This window comes from Opisthocomus hoazin, chromosome 28 (assembly GCF_030867145.1).
Source record: "Opisthocomus hoazin isolate bOpiHoa1 chromosome 28, bOpiHoa1.hap1, whole genome shotgun sequence".
Classification (NCBI taxonomy): Eukaryota; Metazoa; Chordata; class Aves; order Opisthocomiformes; family Opisthocomidae; genus Opisthocomus; species Opisthocomus hoazin.
In genome coordinates, this window is record NC_134441.1 from 2,728,840 (window position 1) to 2,751,566 (window position 22,727).

General features: G+C 48.7%; 2 protein-coding genes across 6 annotated transcripts in view; one reads left to right on the forward strand and one right to left on the reverse strand.

Annotated features, from left to right (window-relative positions):
• Positions 1-285: 285 nt before the first annotated feature.
• On the reverse strand, positions 286-11,527 carry ANXA4 (annexin A4). Of its 2 annotated transcripts, XM_075444772.1 has the most exons (14): positions 11,361-11,527; positions 11,165-11,260; positions 7,286-7,342; positions 6,255-6,330; positions 5,750-5,844; positions 5,356-5,469; positions 5,088-5,178; positions 4,527-4,606; positions 4,059-4,115; positions 3,512-3,605; positions 2,888-2,983; positions 2,372-2,430; positions 1,945-2,067; positions 286-1,677 (listed from the first exon to the last, which is right to left on the reverse strand). In XM_075444772.1, the coding sequence occupies exons 3-14, from the start codon at positions 7,286-7,288 to the stop codon at positions 1,618-1,620; spliced, it is 948 nt and encodes a 315-aa protein (XP_075300887.1). In that variant the 5' UTR covers positions 7,289-7,342; positions 11,165-11,260; positions 11,361-11,527; the 3' UTR covers positions 286-1,617. The 2 variants fall into 2 exon arrangements, with proteins under 2 accessions (XP_075300887.1, XP_075300886.1); XM_075444771.1 differs by lacking the exons at positions 11,165-11,260; positions 11,361-11,527 and adding an exon at positions 10,643-10,807.
• An 8,545-nt stretch (positions 11,528-20,072) lies between these two features.
• Positions 20,073-22,727, forward strand: part of AAK1 (AP2 associated kinase 1) — an 89,084-nt gene continuing 86,429 nt past the window's right edge. For all 4 annotated transcript variants that reach the window (XM_075444866.1, XM_075444863.1, XM_075444864.1 and 1 more), the window contains exons 1-2: positions 20,073-20,494; positions 20,605-20,910. In XM_075444866.1, the coding sequence (XP_075300981.1) occupies positions 20,748-20,910 (163 nt within the window). In that variant the 5' untranslated portion in view covers positions 20,073-20,494; positions 20,605-20,747. The remainder of the gene's footprint in view (positions 20,495-20,604; positions 20,911-22,727) is intronic.

A 22,727-nucleotide genomic window follows, 5' to 3' on the forward strand; every position in this document is an offset into this window, starting at 1 on the left:
CACTGGTGATGCCCCCCAAATCTGCCCCCCCACTGGTGATTCCTCCCGCCCACCCCCCCCAAATCTGCCCCTGCACTGGTGATCCCCCCCCAGCCCCCCCATCCAGCCGCAGCATGAGGGTTATAAACCGCTTCTGAGGCGCTGCTGGAGGGGGGTACAGCACTCAGGTGGGGGCAGGAGCAGCAGCACGTGGGGAGCACAGAAAAGTTGTTAAAAAAAACCCCGGGGTGCGGTAATTTCGCCATTACCTCTCCCGCATTCACCATCGCGGCCGAAAGGACAGAAACCAATCGTTTATTCATTTTTAGAAATGAGTCGGGGACGGAACAGGAGGCGTTGAAGCACAAAGCCGAGCCTGAGCGCGTCTGTGAGCCTGCTGTGCTGGGTGAGACGATTTTTCTGTCACCGAGGCTCCGGAAGAACTGGAAAAAGCTCTGCCTGCTCGCCCGGCAGCACTAAGGAATGTGTTCAGCACAGAGAGCAAGGAAGAAAGCGGTTTTGTCTGCGGACGCAGAAGTATCTGCTGTGCAAGCCAGCAGTAGCCTCATCTAGAAGAAAACGAGTGACAGAACTGGGTGTAGGCCGCAGCGGTATTTCTGCCTTCAGATTCTAACCTCGGTCTGATGCCTTCAAACCAGATTATATACCAAACACAAATATAAAATTGCTAAGCCAACCACATTTTTGTAGCAAAAACAACGCTCAGCTGAACAGGCAGTTACGTAGGGTCTGGGGCAAAAGCCTCTTCCCCGGGTTGGCGCGGAAGTCCCAAGGCAGGCACAGGCACAAAAACTGGACCCTCCTCATGGCAGCGTTACACCGGGCTCCAACCAGCCGGCGCTGGTGAGGTGTGGTGAGCCAACCCAGTACACCCAAGTCTAAGGCACCAGGCAGTGCTGATGAGATGCGGTTTTGGGGTCGGGTCATTCCTTAAAAGGCACCATTCTAATGACATCACTTGATGCAGAAGAAGGGTTTGTAATATAACCCCGATGACTTATTCTGCCACAGGTCAAGGAAGACAGACCAAGAACACAAGGCTGACCCATAACCAGGGCAGCAAGGGTTTTTTCTGATGTCACCAGTGACACCTTCCCTACCTACAGATCTACAGGCAACGTATACATAAAGTCCAGCAAGGCTGTTAATGCTCCACACTAACAGAGGACAAGTTAACATCTAAACGTGCTTGTATTTAGGTGATTTCTTTGTGTTTTAATTATCTTGCAAAGCACACATTCTGCACTCCCTGTGTACTGATGAGGTTAATTTTTCCCCCTGCAGCCTCTCACATTCTGCATCCAAGTTCGCTTCAGTTGATAAGTTTTGCTGGTGAATGTAACGGCAAAGGGACAGCTTCTCGGGCAGCAATGTAGCTTTCATATCTTTGGTTACAGCAGTCTAAGACGGGCTTTGCTAGCCCAGTTAGTGGACACATGGGTGTTCCAAGCATAAAAGCATATCAGAAGGGTCAACCGTAATGGCCATTATCTAACCAGAGTATTAACTGACCTAAGTCAATACTCATAGCAATTAGTAAGATATTTGGAAAAAAATAAGAAAGAAATCCTCATGATCAGCTACTTCCCATCACCCAGGCACTACACCAGGCAGCCTTTAATCCTCCCCGCCACAGAGTCTGAGCAGAACTTTCCTGTAGTCTCCTGAGCAGTCTCCCTAGAGAGAAAAGAAAAAAGGAACATGATTAGTTTTACAACTCCATACAAGGCTGGATTCTTTCCAGCACGTACAATTTGTTGTAGGGTTTGTATCCTCTTTGACAATTTAAGAACTAAGAACATTCAGGAACATTTTCAGTACGTAAATGTAAAGTCACCTTAATTCCAGCTCCTCTAAAATACCCAATAGGTGTCAAGCAGGGTCCCACCTCCTTGAAGCTGCTTAGCAAATCCAGCTCTTTGTTTCTAACACTGAAAATCTTACCTTAATGAAGGAGTAAAGCGATTTCCCATACATGGTCAGGAATTCCCTCCTGATATCCAGCATATCTATTTCAGAGCGGGACACCATCACCCGGATCAGCGTGTCGTCATCTGTTCCCAAGCCCTGAAGAAATAAACCAACCATGTACAACTGCAAAGCCTTTTCAATATATCGGTGAGAGACACAAAGGTTTTAGCACTTGAGCTTCTGTGGGATCAGTTCCTAATTAGAGCATTTTTGCATTTGCTGCCAAGTAAGTATATTCCTCTGAGCTTCCTGAGGGAAAAGAATTCCATATAAAAGCTCAGACTTTTTCTTCCCCCCCCAGTTAACGTCTAATGATTGCTGTCACGCAACTGACTCAAGCATGGAACAGCAAGGGTAAAAAAAAAATTTAAAAAAAAATCTCACACTAAAATCTCTTTACCTTCATGGATTTATACAATCGTTCAGCAAAATATGCAGGTTTATTTCGCATGCACTTTACTGCAAGGGAGACAAGAACAAGAGAATTAAGGTCAGTAAAAACTGAAAGAGAAGGTCTTCCAAACCTTTACAGCACATTCTCAGTGGAGGTGTTTATTCTGTAAAGATGCATTTGAGGGCCAACAAACAGCAAGTACAACGGAGACATCCATAGTCAGTCGCCTGCTGTAAACTGGTGTCTCCATGCCCAGTGCACAGCAATATTTTCTTTAAGGCTTTAATGCTTCCTGACAGCAAAAGTCAGCTGCCAAAGCATCACCTGGGAAAGCAAACGATATCATAAAGCACAGAGCTTCCTCACCTGGTTGTGTCTGCAAAGAGTAAAACACCATGGCTTTCAAGAAACACGAATGGTATCTGCCTCCTGAAGATATGTGAACAGCCAGCCAGGGCAAGATACAACATCTCTAATTATTTAATTACTTTGTAGACAAAAGTTTAAAAGCAGGGCACTCACCCACAGCTAACAAGGCATCTTCGAGGTCTCCTGACATCTCAGATTTAATGCTGTCTGTTATGTCCTTATCAGCAATCCTTCTGTATGCATCAAAAACTAGGAGGAAGGGTCAGTGATAAAAAGAGTGAGCGACATGCTGCAGGGCATACAGTGCGTAAGCCACCAAGGATCACTTTGTAAGATCAAGCTCCTCATACTCCGCATGAACATTGTACCATTAGTGTGACATTGTAAGCTAAATCAGGGCTGCCCCACAGAAATAATTCATTTTAATTATCAACTGTCTTGCTAATTGGACCACCACTGCTGCTAGCATTTTCAAGAACTGCTAGTTAATGATGGCAGTTTAAATGCTTAGCTTCTTTCCCTCTCTGCCCCAATGGGAGTCACACTTCATTATCTCCAATTTACAGGCTGGAGCGAGTTGTACTGATGGTTTTCTCCAGTCCCTTTTTGTCTCGGGAGGGAATAAAATGGTCTTAAAGAATTGGATGTGACTGGGCTCTGGGATACCTGCTGTCTCAGGAAGAGTTCACAGTCAGCTAATGAACAAGTACAAAGCCCCTACAAAAGTATTGTTCTCCAACAATGAAAAAACATACAGGATGCTGTGGAAGGTCCTACCTCTTAGTAGGTGGCATCTGTTGCGTGTACAGAGGATGGCCATAAATTGTACCTCATCTGTTCCCCATTTCTTCTCCCCAGCTTCATACAGGCACTTGAAGACATTATAAATAGAGAAAGTAAGGCTAATTGAGAAGACCGGGTGTACATAACATGAGATTTTTACTCCCTTGGTCCTTGAGCGCTGCTGGCCTGTGGCTTGTCTAGATCACAGATATTTTCCAACAAATACTAGCCAGGCACAGCAACACTCAACTGAAATGCCGTCTCCCCTCCCAAATACCCAGCCTGTCTAAAGACCTCTCACCAGAGAGGCGTAGGAGGCTAGAACCACTATCCCCATTTCACCGGCTGAGTGAAGAGCCTTCTCTAAGGGTCAAAACTGAGAATAGAGCCCAGGTGTCCACCTAGGGTGCTGCTGTCTAGCATAGCTTCAGGCTTAGTGTTCTGCCTTGGAAAAAAACGAGGTCTAGAAGAAGCAGAGATTCACCACGCATCACATGTGCAAGAACAGACAATTCTTGCACAGGAACAAATTGCTACGCACCTGAGCATCTTGCTGAGCAAGGGCATCATCCACGTACGTTCCCTCATCTCTGTTTCCCTGCAGAAACGCAAGGATGAAAAACTCTTTTCACCACAGCAACTCATGCAAGCAAGTCCTGCAAATTCCCCATTAAAAACAAGTTACTGGAGATAAATAATGGGATCCTTAAGATTGATTAGTAACTTGCAAAGACAGCAAAATGTGGCTCAGATGCGATTTGTACTTCCTTTTGAAATGTGCAGCAATCCACTAACTGGTTCATTTTAAAAAGAGCACATGGCATACATGGCATTAATGCCTACCCGGAGTCAGACTCCTCTCCCTGCAGAAGCTGGGTGTGAAACATAAGTGAGGTGAAATGCAAGAGAAGTGAAATAAAAGCCAGCCCGAAATACCTCATCACTGACGTGAGAGGATGTCCATCAGCAACGGGAAGATTCACCCCCATTTCACTTCGCCTGGACTTACCGTCGCGAGGGACACGAGGACTCTTCGAAACATAGAAGATGTGTCAGAGACAATGTCCTCCTCGAGGGCACGGCCATATTCTAGCAAGAGCACACAGACATATGACATCTGTTAGTAACAGGTCCACCACCTGGACACTGTCTGCCCCCAACACTTGCCATCTGTCAGCTAGGTAAGTATATAGCTGTGCTCAGGGCTCTAAACGTCATCACAGCAGTCCAACCATCATAGGTAGCGCTACAGGGCAAAATTAAGAAGCGCAGCCAGTATACAATTGGCAACAGATCCACACATGGACAGCCATCCAGTTGATAGGCATAACCACCCCATCCCGTTTCATTTACACCGATTCAATTTCTGGGTGAAATTCTACCCTTGAGGCTGTTGGCAGTCCTGCTGTTCACTCAGAGGTTCTCTCTGGACAAATGGCAATAGTTGTGTTGGCTGGTTTGTCACATTTAAGGGCTAACCGACCCCGCTCCTTCCTCTTCCCATGTCCATGCACACACACAAGGGACTTTTCAGTCAGTATGATAACGGCTTGCAGCTTGCACTACATACGAAGTTTGTAGTTCTCGTTAATGCGCCGAATCTCTTCGTTTGTGCGAGAAGCCAGAATTTCAATCAGGCAGCCTTCATCTGTTCCTGCACCCTAGGGAATTGCAAAGACAAGATCCAAGATCATAACGACAACTGTTTTGATGTGCAACTAGGATTTTTTTTTTAAATATGTAAGTTAATAATAAGAACTTAATAACAAATGCATAACTATGCCATATCATACTCAATTGACCAGAACTTAAGCAACATAAAAGGAAGATTTCTGAACCTTCATAGCCCTCCTCAGCTCATGCACATCATACATGGTGGTAGGTGTCATCATACCAATGATCACCCTTTCAAAATTCCCACTCAGCTCAGACTTCAAGTCGTCAATCAAATCCTAGAAGACAGAGAGAAGAGAAAGGAGTTGGGAGAAGATACATCCTCTGAGAACAGAAAGAACTCATTCACCACTTTTCTTCATGCTCCAACCCTCCATGGATGAACAGTTGCTCTGAAGTGAGCAAGACCAAAATAAACTCAGCCAGGGAAAGCTTATGCTAAACCTTGCTGTGGTGGAGCCTAGGATGTTGTTCACATTTCAGCCAAGTGCTATAACCCCAAAAATGTCTGCATCTCCCAGTTAAAGCCACAGTCACTAATCCCTGAAGACCACCTACCCTGCCAATACTGCTTTTATAGGTGATCAGAACTTGCTGACGCTGGGAAACATTTAGTTTGGTCAAGATCTCGATGATGGCATCTTCATCTGTGCCTGGAAGAAACCAATGGAAACCAGTCAGGCTGCTTGCACAAGAACCAGGAGTATGCTCTGGGCAAGACCAGAGCATGCCATTTGCCATCTGCTGTTCCTTACACAACCTGGTGCTCAGCAGCGGTGGGGACTAGATGAACACACAGAACTGCCTCAACTTGGGCAGTGGCATGGCAGTACCACACCGCAGGAGAGAAGACAAGAGCCTAAGCATGCTTTTGTGGCCAAGACTTGGATTTCCAGTTGGGTTCAAATCTCAGCCTGATCAACTTGTTCTATTTCTTCCAGTGCCCTCATAGGGCAGTGGGCAATACGGATGGCAGGACGTCCCCTCTAACAAACCCCCAGACAAAACATTCCCAATGCTCAGGAGAATAAAAGAGTTTAACAGCAGAGGGAGACCAACTTACCAAATCCCTTCATAGCCTTCCTTAGTGCCTGTGCTTCTCGCTCAGCACTGAAACTCGAGACCCCCTTGACTGTTGCCTAAACCCACAGAAGAGGAGTTATCAAAGGCAGACTCAAAATGATACATACATTCAGTAGATATGAATTAAAAAAAAAAAAATTCAAAAGATGCAAACACAGCATTAGCAAGCAAAGTCTGCCTACCAAGCATGAGTGATTTTATATCAGGCTTCCAGCCTATTCTAAAGAGAAACAGTTTGTTCCAGAGGGACCTCCCAGCCCCATAAGACATAAGCCACAGGGACACAACTAAAAGACGACGATGTCTTCATACTGCTGCCCATGGAGTATCTGGTTTCCAATTAAATAATGGCAGGCAGCCAGACATCTTTGTTCAGTCCAGCTGGGGCTTCTTCCCAGCAGTTTTCCATGAAGATCATAGAAGAAGCTGTTCCCATGAAAGCCCTATTCTTGACTTCTCTAAGAGCAGCCAAGGACCATCATTCTATAAAATAATGCACCAGGAAGCGCAATGTTTTACTCAAAACAGCGATTCACAAACAGGTTTCTCCTAACTCCTGTCCAGTGCCATTTCTGTGGGACTACACTGTCTCTTACAAAGCTCTCCCTGTTCCCAGGAAAACCACCAGCAAAACCACCAGCAAAACCCTGCTTAACATGCGTGTAGGTTAGGCTTTCTGAAACAGGCACAGGGATGACTACCACATAGATGGCTCCTGTGGAGGTTGAACCTGAAAGGAATAATATGCCCAGGAAGTTTATCTGGAGAAATCCATACTCTTTAAACTAATATCTGATCTCATTTTCCATTAACTCCCAAAATGGAAAAGCCTGTATGTCTGGGTCATTCTTCTCTAGCATGAGGAAGCAAAGAGAAGCGACAAGCTCACCCCCCATGAAGGGACAGACAGTGACAGTGTTCTTCCTGCTGTGTCCTTATCTGAGCTACGCTCCCCACGTTTATCTAATCAAACACTTGGCACAGCATGGTACAGAAAACACACACACTCACCATTGCTCTCGTATTTGGTCAATCTGCTATTGTTTGAGTCCTCAGGCAGTTAGACAGCTGTAATAAAAAACAGAGAGAGTGTTAGTTTTCTAGCAAATAATTAATAGAATATATCTACACTTGCCAGTTAATGGGGCTGGTTTAGTCCTCAGAGAAATTAGACGGTTCCTCAAAGCAGCACTTGAACTGCCCTCCTGAACGCCCATAGCAGCACCCCTGAGTTTCCAGTCCGAATGAACAAAGGCTGGGTTGCAACAACACAGGATCAGGGCATTTTCCCTGTTTGAAAGAGGAATGTGGTGCACAAGCAGATGATTAGCACTAGTAATTTAAGAATTTTTTTTTCTGTTGCTAGCATGACAGGCTGGCTGAAGCTACAAGGAAAAACAGACAATGTTGCCCTGGGAGCAAAGAAAATAGATTTGATTCCCATGCCCTTCAAAACACATGGCTTTGACCTTGCCAGGTGAGAGCCTGAGGGTGAATTAGGGTGAAGGTGCCTGCACAGTCCCAGCAGCCTTCACAGATACTCCCTGGGAGGCAGAGACAACATTGAGGTACAGATGAGCACGCAAAGGATAACCTCACTTGAGGACTGAGACAGGAGAATTATTTTCCCTCTTAAAACCTGCTCTATTCAACATCTCCTCAGTTTGGTGTGATGTGTAATTCCTTGCAGGACTACAGTTTTGACCAACTGTTAAGCTATATATATAGATATATATATATATATTTTAAGAGCTTTATTTGCTGCCATCTCACCAGAGTTTATTTTTTCTGCTCATAATTTTGATTTCCTGCACAGAGCCTACACATGAACACACCTCAGGTATTTCCCCACTTTCCTGGTCAGCGGACAGGATGTCAAGTACTAGGACAAGGTTCACTTCCCTGCAATTCAAGCTTGACACAGCATGAGCTGAGGTTCTCGCGTTAAAGCCCTTCAGTAGTAGCAGTGATGCCAGCGGCTGATGACATCTCTCCCTAATCCTGCTCATGGTGCTTAATTGCTGCTATCAATGAGCCCAGACAGTTGTGCAAGATCAGTAGTGTCTTTGCTCATGCTTCACATGACTTTTACAAATCTGGAATACAAAATCAGAGGGTGCTGTTCAGGCAAGTTAACCCTCAGTATGACATTTGCGTTAGACACAGACACTCCCAAGTGCTCTCCAGGTCATCTGTACCTTATTACATCCTGTGCAATCAGGCAACACAGGGAAAATTATTAGCATTGAGTTTGTTTTCTTTCATACGATTATAGATTTCAGTGGTCAAATTATGACCTAGACCTCAGAAAAGTCATCTTTGCTCTTCTCTAATCTTTACAGAAATGTAAAGCCAACTTTATTTGCTTATTCAGACACTAAATAATGGCTTCAAATTTCACAGATGTTTTTCTGATGCAGTTTTAGCATTTGGTTTGTACGCAGAAGCAGGAAAATTAGACTGGCTAGTTTAACAAGTCAATTAGAGGGCAAAAGAAAGGTCAATAAACAAGGAAAAAGGGGGTGGGAGGCAGGAAAATTCTGAGTGCAAATGAGCTGGCAGAAAGAAACCAAAACATGAGAAGATGCTTGCACGGGATTCAGGGCAAACGCTCCTGCAATATCAAATTACACAGAAAAGTCACATTGAATATTGACTGCAAGATTCTGATTTCTTCATCCAGCTTAAATGTCACAGGGAATATAAAGAGTACTGCAGAAGGCAGCGGTGTTAGCCCCACTGCGTAACTGGCAAATGCTGTTTTGTTCCCAGTAGATTTCTGGGTGGTGTCACAAGAAATGAGTGACTGAAGTTACAGGTGGAAGCGCTCGTCGGTTTGACTAGGTTCTCCAGCAATGGTCCCTCTCCCTGTAACCCTCTCACTCCCTTTCACAGCTGAAGGCATCTCCATGGACTGCACAGGCTGGGGCATTAGAGGAATAAAATTCTCCTGGCCACCTCCTTTGCTAGTACAGAGAGAAAGGAATTGCTCAGTCAGATTTGCCAGCGCTCTGCAGCTTAGCACAATTCCTGGCCTGCAGCTCAAAGAGGGACAGGAGCAACACTTAACTCCGTGTTTTGAAGAATTAAACTATATATGAAAAAGTTGGCTAGCAAGCGCTAAAGTGCCCTGGCTAATCCCTCTCCTGATGGTATCTGCTTCATCCCAGAATAAAGGCCTGAGCTTGCTGATTACAGTAAACCTGGCTTAGAAGAGGCTCAAAACACTGTGGCCAGATGAGAGAGTGCAGGTGTACGAGGCTTCCCTCCCATTATTCAAATTTTTTCTCTGGATGACCTTTTCCTGACAGGCTTTATCAGCTAATCGCACAGCTCTAAGTCCACATCAACGTCCTCTAAAAGCTGAATCCAGAATAAGCTTCATTTATCAGAAAACAGCCAAATCCATCGTGTGCGCCAGCCAGTAGGCTTGCTCTGAATCGAGTTTCCCCAACTGCGCACAGAGCACGCGCAGCTCCCAGCAACCAAAGCTCCCAAGAGCTTTACAGGATATAAACACAGGGTTCCCCCCCTCCCTGAGTTTGAGCTCATAGACATGTTGCCACTCCTACACCTAGGATCCAGGGTGGAAAACCACAGTTTTGCCACACATCCGCTTGCAAGGCAAACGCTGGACTTGTCTGACTAGTTCTTTCATTCGGTGCACGTTTACTTGAACACAAACCCACACCCTGCGCCAGATCAGTTTTTCCATGGCTCTGCCACCGCCAGCTGTTTCCAGTGTGCTGGATGTTCCCTCCACAGCTGGCTCTGCTTCAGGGTGCGGGTCTGGGGCTCATAGCTGGGTGACCAACTCTGATCCCAGCCCAGTTTGCAGCTCAGGACAGGATCTCCCTTCTGCTGGTGAGCCCCGAGCCAGCTGAAATATCCCAGCACCTCCCACATGATGACCTTTGCCTGACCACTGCCCTCAAAAGGAATAAAAATATAGCAGAGCCTTGCAGTTCTCATGTCAGCCTGTGCACCCACCCAAAGCCGCTTCACAAGCCCCCTGCCATGCCCTCCGCACTCCAGCACCCAGCTTGGCCACGGGACACAGCAGGAATAGGAAGCAAAACCCACGCTCCCCATGCCTGGGCAGAGTCAGCCATCTTCCCCCTTCCCACAGCCTGCCTCCTCGTCCTTCCTCACCCCACGCCGGCACTCTCCAGGGCTGTCCCAGTGCCCCAATGCCTTGGCATCGTGGCCCCCATGGGACATCCACCCAGCCAAGGCTCCAGCACAGCTGCACTACTGGCGGCTGCGGTCTGGCGAGTGGGAACGGTGCTTGGCACCTTCCCAGGCACCTCCAGCCGTGCGACCCCTTCCCCGTGCCAAAGGGGAACCCCCGGTTAGTGTGGCACTCACCTGCTGTCCCAAGTGGGTGCCTTGGCAGGGATGGGAGAGCTTTGCTCGGCTTGTCCTGGATGGCAAAGTCCCCGCCCTGGAGCGGGGTGGGACTCCCGTCGCAAAGCAGCTTTTCTCCACGCCTGACGGGAAGGCAATGCAGCCCTGCTCCCCTCCTCTGCCCTGCTGTAAACACTTGGTTGTAATCCAGAGCAGGGAGAGGTTCGCCGGGGAGACTCACGCGCGTTTAGGAAATGCATATTTGGGGTTACAAAGAGGCCCTTGCACGTCAAGATGGCCTGGCAGGCTCGGATGGCTTCCACGCTCACCAGCATTGCCTGTGAAAACCTCCAGGAGCAGAGGGTGTCTCTGACTGCAGCCCGAGCGTGCAGCCAGCGCCTGATGTCTCGCTGTATGCGGTCATGTAAACGGGCGTACCCGAGGGGGGATCGAGTGGGACGGCGGCGCGGAGCACACAGGCAGCAACAGCCTTGAGCGACAAGTTCTGGTCCTCCTCCCATGTCGTTTGTGGGGATTTCTTACCTGTATTGCGTCTCCTTTGCTCCCACAGCACCTCTCCAGGTCTTCAGCATCGTTCCCCCTGCTCCAAGAATTCTGCGTCACAAATGGCCATGATTTCTGTAGGAATTATTATTTTCATAAAGATTATTATTTCTGCCCCAATAAATGGCACCACCCTCAAGTCAAAACACTTCAGGCAAAGGGACTTCAGTTTTACCCCGATGTGACACTGCCAGGGTCAGCCTTGGACAAGGTCAGGAGGCTGAAAGAGGGACATCAACCTCGCAACAATAAATATCTTGTCTTCACTGTGTTTATCCTTAGGGACTTTGGTCTCCTCTGATGCCGAAAGTACAGTTATTATAACAGGTAAATCAACCCTCTCAGGTTCTTTTTTCCAGCTCGGATGACAGTTATGTCTCATCCTTGCACCTCTTTGCACATGCTCGTTTGCTGGAAGAGACCTAAATTTAGCAGGCTGCGCTCCAGTGAGCATGGCTGTGCAGCTGGCTTATTATAGCTCCCGCTGCAGCTCAGTCTCCCCAAACCAGCCCCGCAGAGGCCAGCATCTGCCCACTCCCTGCTGCTGCGGGGGACGTGGAGCAGAGGGTAGCAGAAAAACAGCCTTCAAGCCACAAGCGCTCTCTTTTTCCATTGCAGAGTCTCTTTCCTTGCAAAATCTGGCCCTTTACCCCAACCAGGATCCAGTGTGGATATTATCAACAGTCACTAAGCAGAAACTTTCCTCTTTCCTACATCTGTTAAAGTTTCCATTCTCATCCCTTCCTCTTACATGGGCTGTCTCCTGCTCTGAGCCCGTACCCGCTCATTTTAATCCACCAGCAGGAGAACTGCTGGGTTTCTCCATCTTATGTTGCCTCTGATTTTTTTTAGCCTGTGTATTTTCAAGAGCTTCATTCTTCTGTTTTCTTTCCAGCCGCTTCAGCCCCGAGGACTGGATGGCTCTGACGCTGAACTAAATGGTATATGCAACAGTAATTATTCTAGACCATAAGTTATTCATCGTCTTTGGAAGTTATTTATCCTTTAAATATTGTACCAAATCTGCCATTCATGATTCGCATAGTTTAACCTTTTCTGTCCCCCTGGGAGAGGCTCCAAATAGGGAGGAATATTTCAAGATGCAAAGTGTTTTTGTGGATGTTTTTGGCCATCCAGAATTAGTCATGTAATTGTAGTCCATTCCGAAGCCAGATCCTGACCCAACACACGGCTGGATCTTAGCTGGTTACGGATGCTGGCTCTGTAGCCATCCAATTCAGACAATCACAATTCTTTGGACCAGAAAGGAAAAAAAAAATACAAAGCACAAAAGCTTCTGAGCATGTTGAGAGTGAGCTGAGCTTCTCTGGAAGGTGGATGGAAGGGCAGGGGATTTAGGGCAATGGTTGTCTGCACGCTGTTGTACCTTGCTACAGGAGCTGTGAGGGGTTGTTGCTGGAGGAGAATTTTCCTGTATAAAGTTCAGGAGACAAAGCTTTGTCTCCCTAGGAGCCCTTTGTCTAAGGTCTGCTCAGCTTTCAGCATGTTGTCTTAATTTCTTAAAGGATGGAAAGGCTATGGCTATCCTTACATATCTCCAGCCCCAAGCCCTGTCTAGCATATCTTTGCTGTCCTCACATCAAAAGAGGGGAAATAATGGACAAGCCCACAATTCCTATCAGTGTAGTAAGTGCCAAAGCACATAGCTTTTCTTTTCACTAATATTTCCTGTTTGTCCCATCGGTTATTTTAACCCCCCCCTGTTAAAAAGCTCTCCAAGTACTCAGACTTTACTCGGTTGCATACCTGCTCTGTATTCCCACTCCATCCTGCTGGTCTCCCATCTCTACAAAAGACATAATAAAAATTAAAGGTCACAGAAAGACAGGGCAGTGTGCACTAAGTAAATAAACTGAGCTCATGCAGCCAGCCTGTTAGGAAGGGGGTATTTATTCTAGGTCCTACAATAAGAACAGAGCTGAACCTCTTGGAAAAAGGCAGCATTTGTGGCTTCGCCCTAAGGACCTGGCTTTTTAAATTTGCACCTCCAAGAGCAGAGGAGCCTGGTGCTAGGAGGAGAGATTTTCAGTGCGTCATTTGATTAGCGGGTACCTGCCTTTAGCTTTACAGAAACCCTCTCACCTCTTTCACTGAGGCCCAAATCCTGGCACTAACAAAGTTGTTAGCCAATCTCCCACAGATTTGTGTGGACCAGAATTTGAGCCTTTGGGGATGACGCAGGTGTTTTGAGAAAGTTCATAAGGGAATGCTCATTTTTATACCCGAGCACCAGCAGCTTGCAATCAGCAGCCCCTGAAAACGGGGTTATTGAGTGGTTGCACCAGCGCTGCCAGAGCTGTGTTGCAATGCTGTAGCTCAGTTAGGCTACTGTCTCCATAGCAGCGGGTAGCTGAGCTGAGGGCGGAGGCTGAAAACCGGCGCTTGCTTTTCTAAAGCACTGATTTTCATGAGCTTGTAAGAGGGTAAAGAATTCACAGATTCTGCATATGAATATCAGATTAATCACAAAGTTAACTGGAGATACTAGGACTCCCTGCAGAGATGGAGGGGTACTTTTGACACTTAGAGCAAGAATGTCTCCGTACCTCCAGATCAGCACTGTGTGAGATGAAATGTCCATCTCCACAAGTCAGAGGTAGCCTTGGTGCAGAAACAGTTGTGTTTTGGGGAAGACCCTAGGAAGAGCCAGCTTGAAGATTTTGTTCTATTTTTTGAGCAAAGCCCTTTTAACACAAAGAGAGGAAGGAGGGTGACAAACACACTCCCAGAAATGAGTAAGCAGTGTTTATTTGAGGTAGACTGAAATATTCTAATTCACATCAGAAACAGAAGTGTCCTCAGCTCACCATTACTTACCATAGCAATTAGAAACACTGTTTTTACACGGCTGGCATTACCAGAGGAATGTGCAGCACTCCACCTCTTAGCAATCCAGGCAGGACTTTACAAAGCCCTGAGCATGGCGCACCAGTACTGCTGTGCAAGTCGAGGGCTCTCTGGATAGACCTGGGTTGATTACATAAACATACATGTCAGATGAGGCCAAGAATGAACAGGGGAGCAGAACTGATTTGAGAAAATCCCTCTAACCTAAAGTGGATTCAGAACAAGAAACCACTTAGGCATGGTGGTCTGCACGCCTTAGAAAATAAGCTGTAAGGGGAGACCGCAATGAGCAGCTATATGAAAAAGCCAGGAATCAAACTCCCCACGTCAAGTGTGCTTCAGTTACAAGATTTTTAAGACGGAGATGCTTGCATGTTTGGCAGGCAGGCACGGATGAGTAGATCCTGGATGCTATCACAATTTATAACAGCGACAGCTATAATAGTGTCTCGGGTACTGCTGCACTCGGTGCTTTCCACGCTGCTGCCCCACAGCATATGCTGCGTTGACACTGTCTCAGATATACCCACACGCTCTGCCTTTCTCTTACAGACAAACTTAAGGCTGCACTTGGCCGTGAGCCCAGCCTACTGTTTTCTTTTATTAACTAAAGCTATAAACAGCAGGGAAGGCAAAGAGTCCTGGGCCATTCGTCGGCTGCCTGTGTTAATGAATGCCATCCAAAGGGGGACTGGAGTCAGCTAGTGCCTCTGTAGTGGGGTTGTGAAGAAGGCCAGGCACTTGCGATGGGACCTTTTTACCTTCAAAAGAGCCCCTTGCAGTCAGAAAAGCTGTCGCTTGCTCTTGATCCTGGTTGTGTTGTCTCATCATCCACTGCTCAAACTGAACTGGGGGAAACAGGTCTGCTTCCACATCCCCAGCAGCGCCCAAGGCGCAGCCTGCGGCAGAAGATGCTCAGGAGACTTCACACCATCCAGGGTTGCCTGGCCTCAATAAGCTGTGCCCATGCCTCGCTGGGAAGACATCACCCAGTGTGGGTGCAGGGCAGTCGGAATTACACTGCTCATCATGGCATAGCCTATTTACATTAAGGACAAGAGATGGGCTATAATTGCATTCACATTACAGTTTGTACAAATCTAACACTTTTGTCTCAAACAACCCCCCACTATCAAGACTAATTGATATAATTTAAGCCTCAGGCCTTAGGGCATTTGCCAGCTCCACGGAGAGACCTTCAGTCAGGGAAACTCCCTGTGAAAGAGATGTATTATTTGTGGTACAACTTAAACCCTTCTCCCCAAAAGCTGCAGGCTACAAACGGCTACACCATTGCTTCCGGCAGCCTGAAATGCATTATCAAACCTAAATTTCATTTAATGGGTTTAATGAATATTTACTTCAATTAGCATACATATAGTTCTGAAGAGGAAATGAGTAGCTTTTTTTTTTTCTTCTTAATTAATATCTGCCTCTGTGTAGCTTTGTCTTACTTAGCTGCTCTATAATTTGGCTATAGCCCAGCTCTAGGGGATGGAAGCAGAACTACAACTGCCCAGCTAAGGGGGACTTCTAAGGCACAGATATATTCATTCCTTCAGGGAAAGACAGTAAAAACTCACTGGCTGAGGCAGTGCTTGGAGTAGGGAAAACACGTTAAGCATCTTAATATGTCATATCTAGTGCTAAAAAGCAGCACGAGCAGGACTGCTGCACCAGAAAAGACAAACCAGGAGCAAAGGATGCCGGCAGCACCGCGGGTGAGCAGGCAGACAGGACCCAGTCCTACCATGCCAAAAGGCAGTCAGGGGCAGCAACCAGCTTCACCAGCCCCCACAGGAAACCAAGCTAGGAACACCGAGAACCAGTACTACTCACAGCACAAGTCCAGCACTCGCCTAGCAAAGTCAAAAGACAGAACCACAGCCAAGACCACCCTACAATTGCCTTAAAGAAAGAGTAAGTCTCCTGGGCCTGCGCTTAAATAGAGGTCATGGTCGATGAGCAACGGGTGCTGGGTTGGAGGCCCAGGTGAGGCTGGTCGGGGCAATGAAACTCTGAGGGCACTCAGGACCCTGACACTTGAAACACAGCTGATAAATCCCTTCTCAGTGAGAAACCAATCTGCAAATTTCTCTTAATGTAAAGATACCTGCTTTAAATAGCAACAGATATTTGTGGTGCAAAGTCATGCTCCTCGAGAAAAGTGGCTCTTTTTGTCTTGGTGGTCAACCCTATTGATGTACGCGGTATCAATCCGGACTACCCATAGTACTGCATCAATCATGCATGAGCCTGAAGAGCTCAATCAGCTCAATTATTTCCATGTGTGTCTACTATATATATAGAGGCCATGAGTGCTGTTACCATTAGTGGAAGATGTTGGCTTCTAGCTGTAGGAAGTGTGGCTGTTGCTAGAGTATGCCTTACAAGGGCAAACAGGAGCATGCAAGAGATGGAAACTTCTAGTTTTTAAATAGGTAAAATACAGATGTGAGTTCTGGAGTAATCTTTTTGCTCTTCTGTGGCATTCTGAACATAGCCAAATTATTAGCTACATGATAGTTGACCTTTTCTTGGGGGTGATAAAGAAAAGTGAGGGTTTTTCTGGTCAGGCTGGTAGTGTTTGTGGGCCACGACCATATGGTTAATAGAAATCCTTGAATTCCAGAAAACACAGGCAGAAAGAGAGATGGTTAGAATAGCAGCTCTACTACTCTTTAGCTGGTGAGAATCTTGACAGAAATTTTCGTGGTAAGTGTGTGCGGTTACGGGAACGAGCTTATCAAGATAAAAATAACCAGGTGGGAAGACTGACTTAATTATTGTGTACTGAATACAGGAAAATATGACCGTTACCTTGTTGCCCCTGGGGAGTTACGTATGGCCAAGCACAGAAAGCTCTGCAGGCTCTTTTCTACCTTGTTGCCGCTTCTCGAAATGTCCAGAAGAGGACAGTGTGCCCTCGCTTTTAGGTTACTCGCGTGAAACCTTTCCAAACGTATGTTTTTATTTAGAAAATGCTGAGCTGTCTGGAAAGTTTGATCAAGAGGGATGCAGCTGTATTCATGTGCTCCTTCCTGGGGATTTGAATGCATTTTTCTTAGCAGTATAGGGGAACTGGGGAGACAATATGCGGGCAAACAGCTCTGCTGACCACATCATCAGGACTCGAATATTTTAAATGTAGTGTCATGGGATTGCAACAGCTAAAATTTGGTGTTTAGGATTGACAATAGTGGTCAGAGCTTTCTCTCTGCAGTGGGACAAATTTGTGAGCACCATGGAGTTGCTCCAGACTAACCCAGGAGAAGTACTAGACCACATCTCTGCTGGCAATCACTGATTAGCTTTTTCCCTTAAAGCTTTCAGGCTCAGTTCTCTCTGATCCGTGTGAAGATCACTGGGATTGCAGCAGTGCAGCTGAGCCTTGTGCTGTCTGGAACAAAGAAAATGATCAGCATCTGTGACTGAGGACCAGCTTCTGCTGTGCTTTTGCTCCCCAAAATGGTCACTGACAGAGTTTGTGTGCCTGTGGCCAGAACACCAGGGCCCCGGAGTTGTACGTGGGTCTGACGCTCATCTGCACGACACCTCAGCGCTCCCAGGTACATTTAAAAAAAAGTACTTCTTGGTGCCTAGTTAGGGTGTTCAGCAGTGCATCTGCAAGCTCTCTGCATGGCAGTAGGCTTTATCTTCTTTAGTTGGAAATGAGTCATTTCCCTGTACTGTACAGAGATGCCCAATTTCCTTGGAAATTGTTCAGTTCTGCAGAGTCCCCAGAAATCACTGATTCTAGGACTCTCTTCTTGCACTGGGTGTTTTGTCTCAGTATTAATAGATGCCTGGGGGTGCTTCACAGGTTAGGGTAGTTAAAATATATATAATAATGGATAGAGGCAACTGAGACTTTGCCCAGTTCATGTTTAATCTGAAGGGCAAGCGAACCTTCTGTATTGGCCACTGGCAGCTCATTGTAGAGCCCCAAAGCCCAGCTGAGCAAGGTTTAATGAAAATTAAAGCCTGTTAAATGAAAAAGAGCTGCTTGTGTTAGCTGACTGGCTGAAATGGTTGCAGTTCCAGCTGGGTGGACTTAGGGTGTCGTCCTGGGTTTGGCCAGGACAGGGTTAATTTTCACCGGACTCCAGGAAGGGGCACAGCTGGGGGGTGGGGGCTGACCCCACCTGGCCAAACAGAGCCCGGTATTCCATACCGTGTGACGTCACGCTGGGTTCCAGTGGGGGGGGCGGGGCGGTGGGAGCTCACTCGCGGCTCAGGGGGAGTGCGGCGCCGGTCCTGTTCAGGAGAGCGGCTGTCTGGGTCGTACGGTTCGTTGTTGTGTTTTCTCCTTATTTGTACCGTTGTTGTTCCTGTTTCCCTCTGCTGTTCTGTTAAACTGCCCTTATCCCGCCCCACCGGTTTCTCCCTGTTACTTTCCATTCTCCTCCGCATGCCAGGAAACCAAAACAGGTGTCTTGTACATGGTGCTTGGAGATGAGGTGCAGATAGGAGCCACTCTGCAGCACCCTACAAACTATGGGAGAACGCCGGTGGTCAGGGAGGACTTTTGAGGTCTGCAGGGTGGGCTTGTCGATCTGACCCTTACCTCCAAGACCTGCTGAGAACAAGGAGGATGGAAGAGGTGTAGCATTCACTGTAACGAAGAGGCACAGCGGCTCAGCAGAAAGGCGACTGTACTTTTAGATCTGTGTATCTGACATGCTAAATATCATCACCAGTAATTTTACTTGCTCATTCTGAGAGCCGTAGGCATCTTAAAAGTCTTCAAACACCGGGGGGGGACAGAAGTATGACAATTAGGTCTGTTAACGACACACTGATCCAGGCTTGTTGGCATTGCTGGAAGCCTGTGCCCAAAAGCGATGCAGGGAGAAGAGAAAGGGCTGTGCAAAGGGTAAATCTTTTTGCCATCCCGCAGCAACCAGGGCCCGCGTAGCCTACCCACATGGGACAGGAGCCGGTCGGCAGGATGGCTGTAGTTATTGCCGTAATACAGGAAATAATAGTCATCGGGGAAAAGCGAGCGTGCTCAGGTTTCCTCTTCTGACCCATCAGAGGGGCGGAAGGAGAGCGGTGCTGTCGTGGAGCTGTTCCTCTGGCAGCCACGTGCTCCCCGGGGCTCTGTATGCTGGGTCGCAGGCTGGGAAAACCAATTTTTGCCATTTTAATGTTTCCTTCTGCTGTTTGAAACCCCAGCTCTGGCCTTCCCCGTTAGCGCATGTGGAAAGGAGCTGGCAGCTGTGGATGCCACAGGCTGGAAAAAATGTCCTGGTTTCTGAGGAAAAAAAGGCTGGAAAAAAACCCCAAAGGGTATTTAGAGGAAATTTTGTGAGGTTTGAGCCAAGCTAAACTTCTCTGACGCCTGACCCAAGGGCTTTGGGCTCTTCGGGTGAGCCATGATCTCCCTGTATGAGCAGGGAGGGAGCATAAAGGCGTAATTGAACAATAAATCCGAGGTGCAGGCTTTACAAACCCAGCTGCTAGGTTTAAAGCACTCAGTGAGTTTTGAGGGCTGGGGGTATCTCTCGTTTTAGTTTTATTTGAGGCTCTCGAACCAGGTGCTGGCAGGGCCTGGGTGAAGACAAGCCTCGTGCTTCAGGTCAAGCCCAAGATGTCACAGCGGGGGGGGTGGGGGTGGTATTATGAAGCAAAAACATTGAGTTTAAGTGTGCTATTTTGAAAATAAATGTAAACAGATGTGGCGAGGTGCCAGAGCGGGCCACGGCTCCTCGCTGACAGGATTTCTGCGGCCATCCCTCCGGCGAGGCCCCCGCGAACCCTCCGTTCTCCTCAACGCATCGCGGACCCCACTCCCGCCGGCCGCGCTGAGGCGAAGCCCCCGCAGCGCGGTCTCACCTCACGGCCCCGCCAAAACGTCGCCCCCGCCCCGCCGTGGTGGAGCCGCGCTGCATGCCGGGAGTTGTAGTTCCCCGCTGCGGCGCCGCCCCCCCAATGGGTATCTGAGAACTACCACTCCCAGGGTGCCGCGCGGCGGGGCAGCTGCCGCCATTCCGTCAGCGCCCCCCCCCCCCCCCCCCCCCAGCGCCGCCAAAGGGCATTCGCCCCTCGGCCGCGCTGTGGGGCGGGGGGTGGCAGGCGCGCTCCCGGGTGGCCGTGTCGGTGTGAGGGGAGCGGGGACACATCGTGAGGCGGCGGGGCCGGGCCGAGCCCTCCGGGCTGGCGGAGGCGCGGGGGCGGCGCTCCCGCCGGTAGCCGGGACTTCCTGTGACGGCCCATTTCCTGGTCGGATGGGGCCGGCGCGGGGGGGCGGCGGCGGCGGGGTCGGTCCCTGACGGGCTCGGTAGCCGTCGGGAGCTCCGCCAGGCAGCGATGCGGGCCCCGGGCCCTGCCGGCAGGCGCCCCCCGCCGTGACCCGCCGCGGGCTGCCGGTGGGGCTGCGGCAGGCCGGTCGCGGGCTCCGACGCGGGGTGAATGGAGGCAACCCCCGCCCGCAGAGAGGTACCGGGCGGGGGGCCCTATCAGTCGGGGCTCCCCTCAGGGGGCTGCGGCGGCCTGGGCCGGGCCGTGCTGCGGGGATAACCGCCTTCCCCCCCCCCGTGGTTTTGCAGGTGTGAATCCCCCGGAGGACAGCGCGCCTGCTCCGCTCGGCCCCGGGTCCCCCCTCACCGGCGTGAGGAACAACAAGGAAGGGGGTTTGGGACCTGCAAAGCAGCATCGCCCCCGCGACCAGGCAGCTGCTACCTCCTGAGAAATGAAGAAGTTTTTCGACTCTCGTCGGGAGCAGGGTGGCTCTGGCCCCGGGTCGGGCACCAGCGGCGGTGGCGGAGGCAGCGGGGGCCCGGGCAGCGGGTACATCGGCAGGGTGTTCAGCGTCGGCCGGTACCAGGTCACGGTGGACGAGGTGCTGGCGGAAGGTAAGACCCCAGTGCCTCTTTGCGGAGCGCTCTGCCTTGGCTTCATTTCCCTCACGAAGCTGGGGAGGGGAGGCTTTGGCCTTCCCCGTGGCCCCCCGCCTCCCCGTCTGTCCCTGGCTCTTCTGATATTTCATTGTCCTTGGCAGGTTTGCAGTCTGGTGGCATCTGCAGGCTGACATTTCTGGTCTTCCCAGTGTGGGTTTGCAGGGTTTGACTTGTTTTTTTTTTTTTTTTCAAATGCTTTAGCAATTGAGGGCATTTCAGAAGTTAATTGTTTCTCACCCTCTCTGAACTGGGAGTGTTTTAAAAACAAAAACAAGTCTAAAATTGCTAAATGTTTTGGTGCAGATCAGGGCGCTATAAATAAAGCAAGCGGTGGCCTTCACTCTTAACTTTTCTCAGGCGGTTACCTCCTTTCCTACATTAAGCAGAGAGAAATAAAACACTGGAGTCAATTCCTGGTAGATATGTCATGCACATAGGCAGGCTGAGTAGAGCTAGCTCTGATCTGGAATGAGGGATTTCTGTTTGTGTGGGGTTTCTGCAGGGGAAGCAGTAATCCCAGTTGCATTTTTTTTCCAAATAATTAAAGAACTAGAAATGAACGGTAGGGATTATAAAACTCTTTAGGTGTGCAGTCCTTGCAGTGCCGCAAGCTGCTGGTGGTATTTTTTTAATTGTAACCAGCACTGCTGCTTTAACCATCATTTTACATTTCATTTGTTTGGGCTATGAGGAACCTTATGAATGGCTCTGGCTGGTACCCTTAGCCTCGACCTTCAGAGAGACGTTGGCCTCCTTAGACCTGCTCCTGGTCTGTCTCCTGTGCAGCATCCCTTGCCGTTTCAGTCAAAACAGTGTTTTGTTTTGATCTTGTAATTGCGAAGGAGAGGGTAGCTGCTTTATGAAAGCTGAGTGGGAGACCTGTGTTGGCTTTTACACAAGGAACCCGAGAATGGAAAAGGGACTCTGTGTACACTGTGTGCATTCAGGTTTGTGAAAAGTCACCACAGTATACAAGAAAACAGATCTGCGACCATCTTTCAGGTGTGGTTTCTGATGTGTTCTGCTGCATGATGAGCTGAGAGGAGCACCAAAACCAGTCCTTCAGCTAGTAACTGTAGTGATTTTTCTCTTGACTTGAAATCTGCAATATAGGTTTGCCTTGGCTGATATTTCCGAGTCCCTTTCGGCCCTAGGAGCTTAGGAACTATGTGAGCTAAACCTGAGAAGCTGTCACAAGTCTTTTTTTTAATGCAGGCTTGCCTCATCCTGGTGACAGGGGAAAACTGAGGCTTTTTTTGCTGATGAATAATCTGTTGGCAGGTTCTGCCCTGCTGCTGACAGCACTGGGAAGTGAGCCTGTGTGTCACTGGGCTCTCGCCTGCTCGGCAGGCCTGAGCTACGGCCACCAAAGGTGTGAGGTGGTAGCACAGACTGTGTGGGAGAAGTCTCTCCCCTCCGTACCTCACTGTCCTGGAGGAACTGCTGCTTGTGAGGGCTTCTCCTATGGCTGCTGGATTCTTGGCTGGCCTCTGGGATGGAGCTTGACTACAACCCTTAGGTCTGCATGCACAGGGCAAGTGAGGAGTGGCAGGCCTGTGAAATAGGTGCTATGTTCTCTTCCTGCCCACGCTGTAAGGCAAGGAAGTTCTTTTGGGTAAATGCGCCAGGCAGGTTATTTTCCTCGCAGTTAGGCTCCTGTTGCGGGCAGTCCAGAATCCCTCCGCGTGGTGAGTGAAGCCTCCAAGGGGACAGGAGCAAGGTGGCCTGTGGGTTTGCAGGTTGTCACCTTTTGATGGGAACAGAGGGGTAAA

Bases quoted from the DNA above. Each gene is read 5' to 3' on its own strand.
- ANXA4 (XM_075444772.1), bottom strand. The intron at 4,607-5,087 runs GTATGTAGTGCA...TGCTCTTGCTAG, and splicing joins TAACGAGAACTACAAACTTC to AATATGGCCGTGCCCTCGAG. The intron at 3,606-4,058 runs GTGCGTAGCAAT...AATGTCTTCAAG, and splicing joins TTGCTCAGCAAGATGCTCAG to TGCCTGTATGAAGCTGGGGA.